This window comes from Morus notabilis, unplaced genomic scaffold, assembly GCF_000414095.1.
Source record: "Morus notabilis unplaced genomic scaffold, ASM41409v2 Scaffold444, whole genome shotgun sequence".
Classification (NCBI taxonomy): Eukaryota; Viridiplantae; Streptophyta; class Magnoliopsida; order Rosales; family Moraceae; genus Morus; species Morus notabilis.
In genome coordinates this window covers 1-10,684 of record NW_010361417.1, presented here as the reverse complement: position 1 = coordinate 10,684, position 10,684 = coordinate 1, and the positions used below count along the sequence as shown (strand labels likewise).

Here is a 10,684-nt window from a genome sequence, read left to right as displayed (position 1 = left end):
TACATAAAGTAAAATCTTAAATGTAATATTTGGATACGTCTTGAAAACTTGTTTAGAGAAAAAAAAAATCGCATACTGTAACAAATTGATCCAGAACGAATAAAATTAGTGGGAGATAAATTCTCAAATAGCCTGTTCCAGCTCATTTAAATTCTGAAATAGTCTCATAACTTTAAGGTTGTTTATGGGGATTGAACACGTGGGTTAGCCATTTGATGGAGGACTTGTATACGGGAATTACGTATTGATAAGGATGATTAATTTATTTAAATTTAAATTAGTTTGTATTTAATTTATCTTTGGAATTTAGAGATTAGATTAGTGATTATTTTTTAGTTTAAAGCTTGAAAAATTTTAAATTATTAGTTATTAGGAGATAAGTATTAAGTTTAAATTATTTGATAGTATATTAGTATTAGATTCAAATTCAAACTCCTAATGTAACTATATAAATATTGCCTAGCTTCTTATTAATAGAAAACTTGCACCGTTACGCTTTAAATTCTAAATCTGTTACCTATGAGGGTGATGAGTGAGTTTTACTCACTCATTTAGTATCGTTTTACAGTTAATATCCAGTTAGTTTTTGAGGTGATAATTAAATAAGCTCTTAATTGAAATACCATTAGTTGATCACAGGATAGAGATATCTATGATGCTTGTGCAGTTCTTTTGAATTTCTTGCACTTAATGATTTTCAACAGGTTTAGAAGTCTGATAGAGATGTAGAGTTTGCTTGTTAGATTAAAATTATTGTTACTTGAGAAAGAATAATAATTGCTTTAGAGAAATTACTGTCAGTATAGGATTGAATATTAATTTTTTTTATTTATGGGAATTTGAACAGGATTAATTTTGGTGAAATCGAAAACTCTAGAGTCTTAATCTGTTGAATTTTATTCCACTAATTAGCATTGTTTTATTTATTTAATTATTTTAATTTTACTTTATTCAATTTTATCAAATCTCTTTTCAATTATTCAAATAAAATTGGAGTTAATATAATTTCGGTAATTAGTAAACAACAATCCTCGTGGGACGATACTCTTATTCACTATTATATTACTTGATTACGATAGCGTATACTTGCGTTACGATTTTTCACAACAAGTTTTTGTCGCCGTTGCCGGGGATTGTTTTGTTTTTGCTAATATCGATACCAAATAACTCTAATTTTACTTTGAATTTTATTTGTTATTTATTTTATTGTTCTTGTTTTGTGTTCTACAGGATGTTACTCTACGTGCATGCGAAAGTTTGGGAGCAGTATTCTACTTCCTCTTGATTCAGAAATTGAGCGTACTTGTCGAAGAAATAGAAAGGAGAAGAGAGAAACTGTCATTCAGTCACAAGAAATTATGGCTGATCCTGAAGGGGCAATAAATGAGAACAACAACAACATACCACTGAATAATCCGCAGGTGGTCAATCAGCCAATGGCTTTGTGAGATTATGCATTGCCACCAACTGGTGTTCAATCAGTGATCAGGAGGCCTGCTATTCAGGTGAATAATTTTCAATTGAAGCCGATGATGCTGCAGATGATTTAAGCGATTCAATTTAATGGATTGCCGAATGAAGATCCTAATGCTCACATCACAAATTTTATGGAGATTTGCGATACTGTCAAATACAACAAAGTTAATGATGAAGCTCTTCGCCTTCGTTTGTTTCCTTTCTCTTTGAGAGATAAAGCAAAAAGTTGGTTGAACTCACTACCGCCAAATTTGATCACTAGTTGGGAATATTTAATTTAGAAGTTCCTTTCTAAGTTTTTTCCACCGGCTAAAACTGTGAAGATGCGCATCGAGATCAATAATTTTGCTCAATATGAAGGTGAAACTCTATACGAAGCATGAGAGAGATACAAGGAGTTACTGAGAAGATGTCCTCATCATGGTCTACCTAAATGGATGCAAGTCCATAATTTCTATAATGGGTTGAGCGGCACTACAAGAACTTTGATTGATGCATCTGCAGGAGGAGCTTTAATGAAGAAAACTGAAGATGAAGCATATGAGTTGCTAGAAGATATGGCAACTAATAATTACCAGTGGCCTAGTGAAAGAAGCATACCAAAGAAGATAGCCGGACTACATGAGATTGATGCTATCACTAATCTGACTGCCCAAATTGCCTCCCTTTCCAAACAATTGCAGAAAACTCAATTGACAGCCAATGCCATCCAAATATCCTCTCCAGTGTGTGAATTTTGCAACGGACCTCACCAAAGTTATGAATGTCAAGTTGACAATCCTTTTGCACAGGTACCAATAGAGCAAGCTCAATATGTGGGGAATTATAACATGCAGCAGAATAATCCTTATCCAAACAGATACCATCCCGGATTACGTAATCATCCAAACTTGTCTTGGAGAAATACTCAAAATGTACTGCAGCCCGAATAGAGCAACCCGCCACAAGAGAAGAAGGTGAATCTGGAAGATGCAATGGCTCAATTGGCTACCTCTCACACGTAATTTATGAATGAAACCAGGACAAATTTCCAGAATCAATCGGCTCAGATCATAAGCTTAGATGTGCAAATCAGTCAAATGGCTAATATGTTTTCTGAGAGGCAACAGGGAAATTTGCCTAGCACTTCTGAAGTGAATCCAAAAAGAGATGGAAAAGAGTATTGCAAAGCAGTTACCTTGAGAAGTGGTAAAGAATTAGAAGCTCCTGTGAGAATTGAAAAGCCTGACAAAGATGAGCAAAGGGTGTCGTCTCAAACATAAGAGTCTACAAAAAGGGATATTGAAGATAAGGCAGAAAATCAAGCACAACCTCATCAAGAACCATCTCTCAGAGTTCCCTTTCCTCAACACCTGAAGAAAAGCAAACTACATCAACAGTTTGCTAAATTCCTCAATGTATTCAAGAAACTCCACGTCAATATCCCATTTGCTGAAGCTCTAGAACAAATGCCGAGCTATGTGAAGTTTATGAAAGACATCTTGTCAAACAAGAAGAAACTTGAGGACTATGAAAAAGTTACACTTACTGAAGAGTGTAGTGCCATCTTACAAAGGAAGTTGCCCTAGAAACTTAAAGATCCAGGGAGTTTCACCATCCCATGTTCAGTTGGGAATGCTGTGTTCAAGAAGGAATTATGTGACTTAGGTGCAAGCATTAACTTAATGCCTTTATCTATGTTCCAAAAGAACAGGGAAATTTGCCTAGCACTTCTGAAGTGAATCCAAAAAGAGATGGAAATGAGTATTGCAAAGCAGTTACCTTGAGAAGTGGGAAAGAATTAGAAGCTCCTGTGAGAATTGAAAAGCCTGACAAAGATGAGCAAAGGGTGTCGTCTCAAACATAAGAGTCTACAAAAAGGAATATTGAAGATAAGGCAGAAAATCAAGCACAACCTCATCAAGAACCATCTCTCAGAGTTCCCTTTCCTCAACGCCTGAAGAAAAGCAAACTACATCAACAGTTTGCTAAATTCCTCAATGTATTCAAGAAACTCCACGTCAATATCCCATTTGCTGAAGCTCTAGAACAAATGCCGAGCTATGTGAAGTTTATGAAAGACATCTTGTCAAACAAGAAGAAACTTGAGGACTATGAAAAAGTTACACTTACTGAAGAGTGTAGTGCCATCTTACAAAGGAAGTTGCCCTAGAAACTTAAAGATCCAGGGAGTTTCACCATCCCATGTTCAGTTGGGAATGCTGTGTTCGAGAAGGAATTATGTGACTTAGGTGCAAGCATTAACTTAATGCCTTTATCTATCTTCCAAAAGCTGGGTTTAGGTGAAGCAAGACCTACCATAGTGACACTACAATTGGCGGATCGCTCTATCAAGCACCCTAGAGGAGTAATTGAGGATGTGCTCGTCAAAGTTGACAAGTTTATCTTCCCTGCAGATTTCATAGTTCTTGACATGGAGGAAGATAAAGAAATACCTATCATACTTGGAAGACCATTCCTAGCGACAGGGAGATCGCTTATTAACGTTCAAAAGGGTGAACTACGCCTTCAGGTATAAGAAGATGAGGTAATTTTTAATGTCTTCAATGCTATAAAATACCCAGAAGCAAGTGATAGTTACTTTTGGATCGATGAAGTGGAAGCTATAGTGTCTAACCATGTGGGTCAATCAGATCCCTTGGAGGCTAGCTTATTCCAAAATGATTCTTCAATCATGGAAGATAAGGAGGTGATAGAGTATTTACTGTGGATGGATTCCTTTGAGCCAAATAGAAGAAAATACTTTGAAGCCCTGGGACAAAGCTCTTCACGTCCCGTTCCATCAATTGAAAAGCTACCGAGTCTCGAACTAAAACCATTACCGACACATCTCCGTTATGCATATCTTGGTGAATCATCAACTTTACCGGTAATCATCTCCTCGCTACTCTCTCTCTTGAAGAAGAAAAGTTATTAAGAGTGCTGAAGGACTACAAGTCTGCAATTGGGTGGTCGTTGACAGATATTAAGGGAATTCACCCATCTATGTGTATGCATCGCATTCTGTTGGAAAACAACATCAAACCATCAGTTGAAGCACAACAAAGACTTAATCCAACCATGAAAGAGGTGGTGAGAAAAGAAGTTTTAAAATGGTTAGATGCAGGAGTGATTTACCCAATCTCAGATAGCTCATAGGTAAGTCCAGTGCAATTAGTGCCCAAAAGAGGAGGAATGACTGTAGTAAAGAATGAAAATAATGAGTTTATCCCTACAAGAACCGTTACCGGATGGAGAATCTGCACTGATTACAGGAAGTTAAATAAAGCCACGCGAAAAGATCATTTTCCTTTACCTTTTATTGATCAGATGCTATCGGTTAGCGGGCCATGAGTACTATTGTTTTCTAGATGGCTATTCCGGATACAATCAAATAGCCATAGCACCAGAGGACCAAGAGAAGACCACATTTACATGTCCCTATGGCACTTTTGCTTATTGAAGAATGCCATTTGGATTATGCAACGCTCCAGGCACTTTTCAAAGGTGTATGATGGCTATTTTTTTAGACATGGTGGAGCGGATAATTGAGGTATTTATGGATGATTTTTCTGTTGTTGGAAATTCATTTGATGATTGCCTTGACAATCTTAAGCAGGTGCTAATCTGATGTGAAGAAACCAATGTAATGCTAAATCGGGAGAAATGTCATTTTATGGTGCGTGAAGGCATAGCTTTAGGCCACCGGATTTCTTCCAAAGGCATTGAGGTTGATCGAGCTAAGATCGAGACAATAGAAAAGCTACCACCACCAATATCAGTCAAAGGGGTAAGGAGTTTTCTTGGTCACGCGGGCTTCTATAGAAGATTTATCAAGGATTTTTCTAAGATCTCCAAGCCACTCTCAAGTCTCATTGTGCAAGGTACTTCTTTTCTTTTCAGTGAAGAGTGTCAACAGGCATTCTCTGCTCTCAAAGAGAAACTTGTGTCAGCACCTATTGTTGTAACTCCAGATTGGGAGTTGCCATTTGAATTGATGTGCGATGCGAGTGATTATGCGGTAGGGGCTATTCTTGGGCAACACAAGAATAATGTGTTTCATGCTATTTACTATGCCAGTTGTACTCTCAATGATACCCAACTCAATTATGCAACCACAAAAAATGAGTTATTGGCAATTGTGTTTGCCTTCGACAAGTTTAGGCCTTATTTAATTGGCAATAAGGTAATTATTTTCATAGATCACTTTGCAATTAAATACCTTATGGCCAAGAAGGATGCTAAACCGAGACTCATGCGTTGGGTGTTGTTATTACAAGAATTTGATTTAGAGATAAGAGATAAAAAGGCACAAAAAATCTTGTGGCGGATCACCTTTCTAGACTTGAATTATTGAAGGAAAAAGAATTGCAAAAGCCTTAAATTGGTGATAATTTTCTTGACGAGCAGCTATTCACCATTTCTTCTACAAAGTCGCTTCCTTGGTGTGCCGATATCGTGAACTACCTTGCGGCTAAAATTGTACCTCCGGAATTTTCTTATCAACAAAAGAAGAAGTTTTTCTCCAATGTCAAGCATTATTATTGGGAGGAACCAGTGCTTTACAAGCATTGTGCAGACCAAATTATTCAGAGATGTGTCCCGGAAGAAGAGATGGAAAAAATCCTAAGGCATTGCCATACACTTGAGTGTGGAGGTCATTTTGGGGGAAATCAAACTGCCGCTAAAGTTCTCTAATCGGGATTCTATTGGCCAAGCTTATTCAAGGATGTGTATGCTTTCGTGACTGCGTGCGATAGATGCCAAAGAATGGGGAATATTTCTAGGCAGAATAAAATGCCACTGCAAACTATATTAGAAGTGGAGCTATTCGACGTATGGGGAATTGATTTCATGGGTCCGTTTCCTTCATCTTACAATAACAAGTATATCCTTTTAGCAGTGGATTATGTTTCCAAATGGGTGGAGACATTGGCAACTCCAACAAATGATGGCAAGGTGGTCTAAAATTTCTCCGAAAAAATATTTTCACTCGATTTGGGACTCCAAGGGCTGTAATTAGCGATGAGGGATCTCACTTTTGCAACAAACTATTTGAAGCTTTACTGGTGAAATATGGAGTCAAACATTGAACCGTGCTTCATATCATCCTCAAACGAATGGCCAAGTTGAGATATCAAATAAAGAGGTAAAGCTAATTCTAGAGAAGACTGTTCAGAGCTCCCAGAAGGATTAGGCAAGGAAGCTTGATGATGCACTTTGGGCTTATCAGACGACATTCAAAAGACCAATAGGGATGTCTCCCTATAGGTTGGTTTATGGAAAAACATGTCATCTTCCAGTTGAATTGGAGCATAAAGCATATTGGGCCATGATGCAGTTAAATTTGGACATGCAAGCGGCAGGTGAAAAGAAATTTTTACAGATTAATGAGATGGAGGAGTTATGCAATGATGCATATGAGAATGCCAAGATTTACAAAGAGCGAACTAAGGCTTGGCATGACAAGCACATCTCAAGAAAAGAGTTTAAGCCGGGCCAACAAGTGTTGCTCTATAATTCAAGGCTATGCTTATTTCCAGGAAAGCTCAACTCCAGATTGTCAGGGCCATTTACTGTGGCGAGATTATTTCCCTATGGAGCAGTTGAAGTAACTCATGATGCAAAGGAAACGTTCAAGGTCAACAGACAACGTTTGAAGCCATATATTAATGGGGGCTTTAATAAAAAGAATACCAACATTCTCCTGAACTCACCATAAGAAGCAAGACGTCGGGCTGATGACATTAAACCAAGCGCTTCTCGGGAGGTAACCCGAGCCTTCTAAATCTTTTATTTATTATTATTATTTATTTATTATTCTCCTTTATTATTTATTTATATTTTATTTTTAGTTTACTTATTGTGTTTTAAATTGATTGATAGGTTAATAAACAAGTTTGGGGGGTTGCTCTAAGGATTTGCAATTGAAACGAAGCTCAAGCAGGCATGAAAGCATGGATTTGGCAGCAGCAGTAGCGTTTTGGCGCTCATCTGAGCGCTTTGGCGCTCAAAAGAGAGCGTTTTGGGAAAAAAATGGCAGAGCACGTAGCGCTTTGGCGCTACCTTGCAGCGCCTTGGCGCAAAAAAAAAAAAGACAACAACAGAGAGTAGCAGAAAAGGCAACGCCACAGAGCTGAAAACATAGCGCCGCGGCGCCAGTTCAGGGTGGCCGAAACAAATACCCCCAAAATAACTACCCACACTCACAGCATATCTAAAAGTCAGGCCAAAATACTCACAACCGACCCTAAAGATGAACTTTCACTCTGAAATTTCTTGAAAACATTCTCAATCCACCTCTAGTTGTTCTCACTTAAATCCATTCCCACTGTCTTTGAAATTTGCAAGAGTTGGGACAAGCTTCTGCTGTGGGGGTCATGATGCCATAGCGGTCTTCCGTCCAAAGAAAAAGAGAAGGATTAACTGCCCCGGTACACTTATGAATGAGCACATCGAGGGCCGCAGTTGGCAAGAGTTTGTAAAGCAACCAAAGGCCACGCTAGTTCCAGTGGTTCGAGAATTTTATGCCAATGCCAAGGAACATAAAAACAAGAAAGTGTATGTTCGCGGTAAATGGGTATCCTTCGACAGTAAGACCATCAACAGGTATTATAAACTGCCTAATATAGAGAATGATGAGTACACTCAATATCGACAGGAACCCGACACAGATGAGATTATTCGGTACTTGACAAGCTCTCGTGTATGTTGGAAGAAATCTACCACAGATGTTATTAACTTCTCTTCATCTGGGTTAGCCCATGAGACAAAGGCATGACATTATTTTATATCTGCCAAATTGCTTCCGAGCAATAATACTTCTGAAGTGACAAAGGAGCGTGCTATTTTGAATTATGCTATTTTCATGGACTTTAGCATAGATGTTGGGAAGATCATTGAGAAATCCATTCTTGATACGCTCCAAGGAAAGACGACAAGGGGACTTGGACATCCATCATTGATTTATGATTTGTGTCAACAAGTAGGAATTCCAACGACCGCAGATGAAGAAATTCAGCACCCGAAGTCAGTCATTACTCAGAAGAAAATGGAGAGCTATAAGTCTAATGATCAAAGGCCCACTATAGCTCCAACTGCACCACTACCTGGTCGTAATTCTTCTGGACAACCCAATAATTGCTCAATAGAACTCAATGAGCTGAGGCATTGTATGGCCCAATTGCAACTCATGGCGAACAAATAACAACAGTGGCGGGAGACATTTGATTAGCATTTTGAACAAATTCAATATAATCAAGATCAAATTATTGCAAGACAGGATATGCAGTTTGACTACCTGGCACAGTTCACTACAAGTTTGGGGGCAATGTATTCCAATTGTGCACTTAATTCTGGACCTGATGGAATTGTATTTCCTCAACCTCTGACTTTGCCGCCATACACTCTAGCCAGACGCCACCATCCTACACCTACACCTTCTGCACCTCCTCCTGCTTCCAACGAAAACACTGACTGACAACTACTCAGGGAAGCCCTCTACACTATCTTGTTTTACTTTTCCATTGAGGACAATGTCAGTTTAAAGTTTGGGGGAGTTAACTATCTTATTTTATTTTATTTTATTCAGTTCAAAAATAATAATAATAAAAAAACCGTGAGCTTTTGTTTGGCTTGTTTCGCCCCGACCGATGATGAGACAATGATTGAACTTAACTATGGCTTCTGGGAGACAATGAATAATTTGATTGTTTATGTGCTTGACTTGTTTGTTGGCTCTGCTTTACTTATGATTTCCTTACATTGTTGAGCACATACCTAAGAGCACTTGGCCATTTTGTGAACTTAGAGAAAGTTTATGTAAATTTCCTGCGTCTTAAGACCTCACCGGACTCTAGAACTTGTTTGATTATTACTCGAGGTGAAATCCCAGATAATTTATCACTAAGGAAATGATTTAGGTCATTTTTGGATCGTTTGAGCCGTTTGAGCTTACCTGCTATATTAATATCCCTAGTCACCCCTTTGAGCCTGATTAAATTTTTCGTTGTCATCCACATTATTAGCCTAACCTTTAAATAAATACTATCATTCACCATTTCCCTTAAGCTTGTTGATTATTCTAGGATGCACATTGAGTTGTGCTTGGAATCGGAAGGTATATTGATATTTTCTATAATTTGTTTGATGTCTCCAACAAAATTCTGTATTTGCCATGTAAAGAAAAAACAAAGAGAGAAAGAAATAAAGAGTGGAGACAAGAATGTTGATGGCAAATGGTGGATGTATTGGGATATTGAGTTAGAAGTTCTACAAGAGGATCCTAGAGTAATTGATGAGTTTAGAGAATTTAGAGCCTCATTCATATCATTTTATCCCACCTTAATCCCTAGCCATTCAATTCAAGCTTAATAAAGTCCTAATGATCCTTGGTGGTTTGTTGACTGACATTAGTGGAGAATGATAAGAAAAGCAAGCCTATGGAGTTCGAAATAATAGAGATCTATCTTGATTCACTTATTTGCATAAACCCATCCGGGTTGCATTTGGTTATGTGTAATTGATAATTCACACATACACATGAGGAGTCGTAGGTGGGGGTGAGATTAACATTCGAGTTGAAATTCTAAACTTTCAAAAAGTTTAAAGTCTTTCTCGAGCTGTAACTTATGTGAGATCTCTGAGGCATTTTTGTGAAACAACGCCAAATCAATACTCAAGTAAAGTTTCATTTATTTATGTTTCGTATTACTCGTGTTTTTATTTTTTTTAGTTTTCTTTCTTTGATTTTTATTTTGCTCGAGGACTAGCAAAATATTATGTTTGGGGGTATTTGATGAGTGAGTTTTACTCACTCATTTAGTATCATTTTACACTTAATATCTAGTTGATTTTTTAGGTTTTTATTAGTGTTTATATGTGTTTTTGTTTTTTGTTTAAAGGTTAGGTGAAAGTCTATGATTTGGAAGGTTTTGGACAACTTTTGGTGGAAAAAGACAGCAAACATAGCGCTTAGGCGCCAATTTGTAGCGTTGTGGCGCTTAGTTTTACGGAACCATGACATTTGGGCAGAATGGGTAGCGTTTTAACACCCATGATAGCGTTTTGGCGCCCGTGATTCTGCACAGCCAGCGTTGCAGTGCTAGGAACTCAGCGCTGCGGCGCTACGACGCGGGAAAGGACGCGTTTTTAAGGCCAATCGTGAGAAAACTTACCGGCTTTGACCCTAATGCTCCAAAACATATAAATAGATGAATCTAGGGCAATT

General features: G+C 37.9%; 1 protein-coding gene, 1 non-coding gene and 1 pseudogene across 2 annotated transcripts; 2 read left to right on the top strand and 1 right to left on the bottom strand.

Moving 5' to 3' along the window:
• The first annotated feature begins 1,247 nt into the window (after positions 1-1,247).
• On the top strand, positions 1,248-3,994 carry LOC112091842. The gene is made up of 7 exons (XM_024166433.1): positions 1,248-1,421; positions 1,800-1,836; positions 1,981-2,267; positions 2,511-2,720; positions 3,170-3,304; positions 3,467-3,596; positions 3,669-3,994. Exons 1-7 carry the CDS (start codon positions 1,248-1,250, stop codon positions 3,992-3,994), a joined length of 1,299 nt encoding a protein of 432 aa, XP_024022201.1.
• LOC112091844 lies at positions 1,800-1,903 on the bottom strand. The gene has a single exon (XR_002902323.1). It is a non-coding gene; the product is annotated as a small nucleolar RNA R71 (small nucleolar RNA).
• Positions 3,995-6,225: 2,231 nt separating the features above from the next.
• On the top strand, positions 6,226-7,177 carry LOC112091841 (annotated as a pseudogene).
• Positions 7,178-10,684: the final 3,507 nt, after the last annotated feature.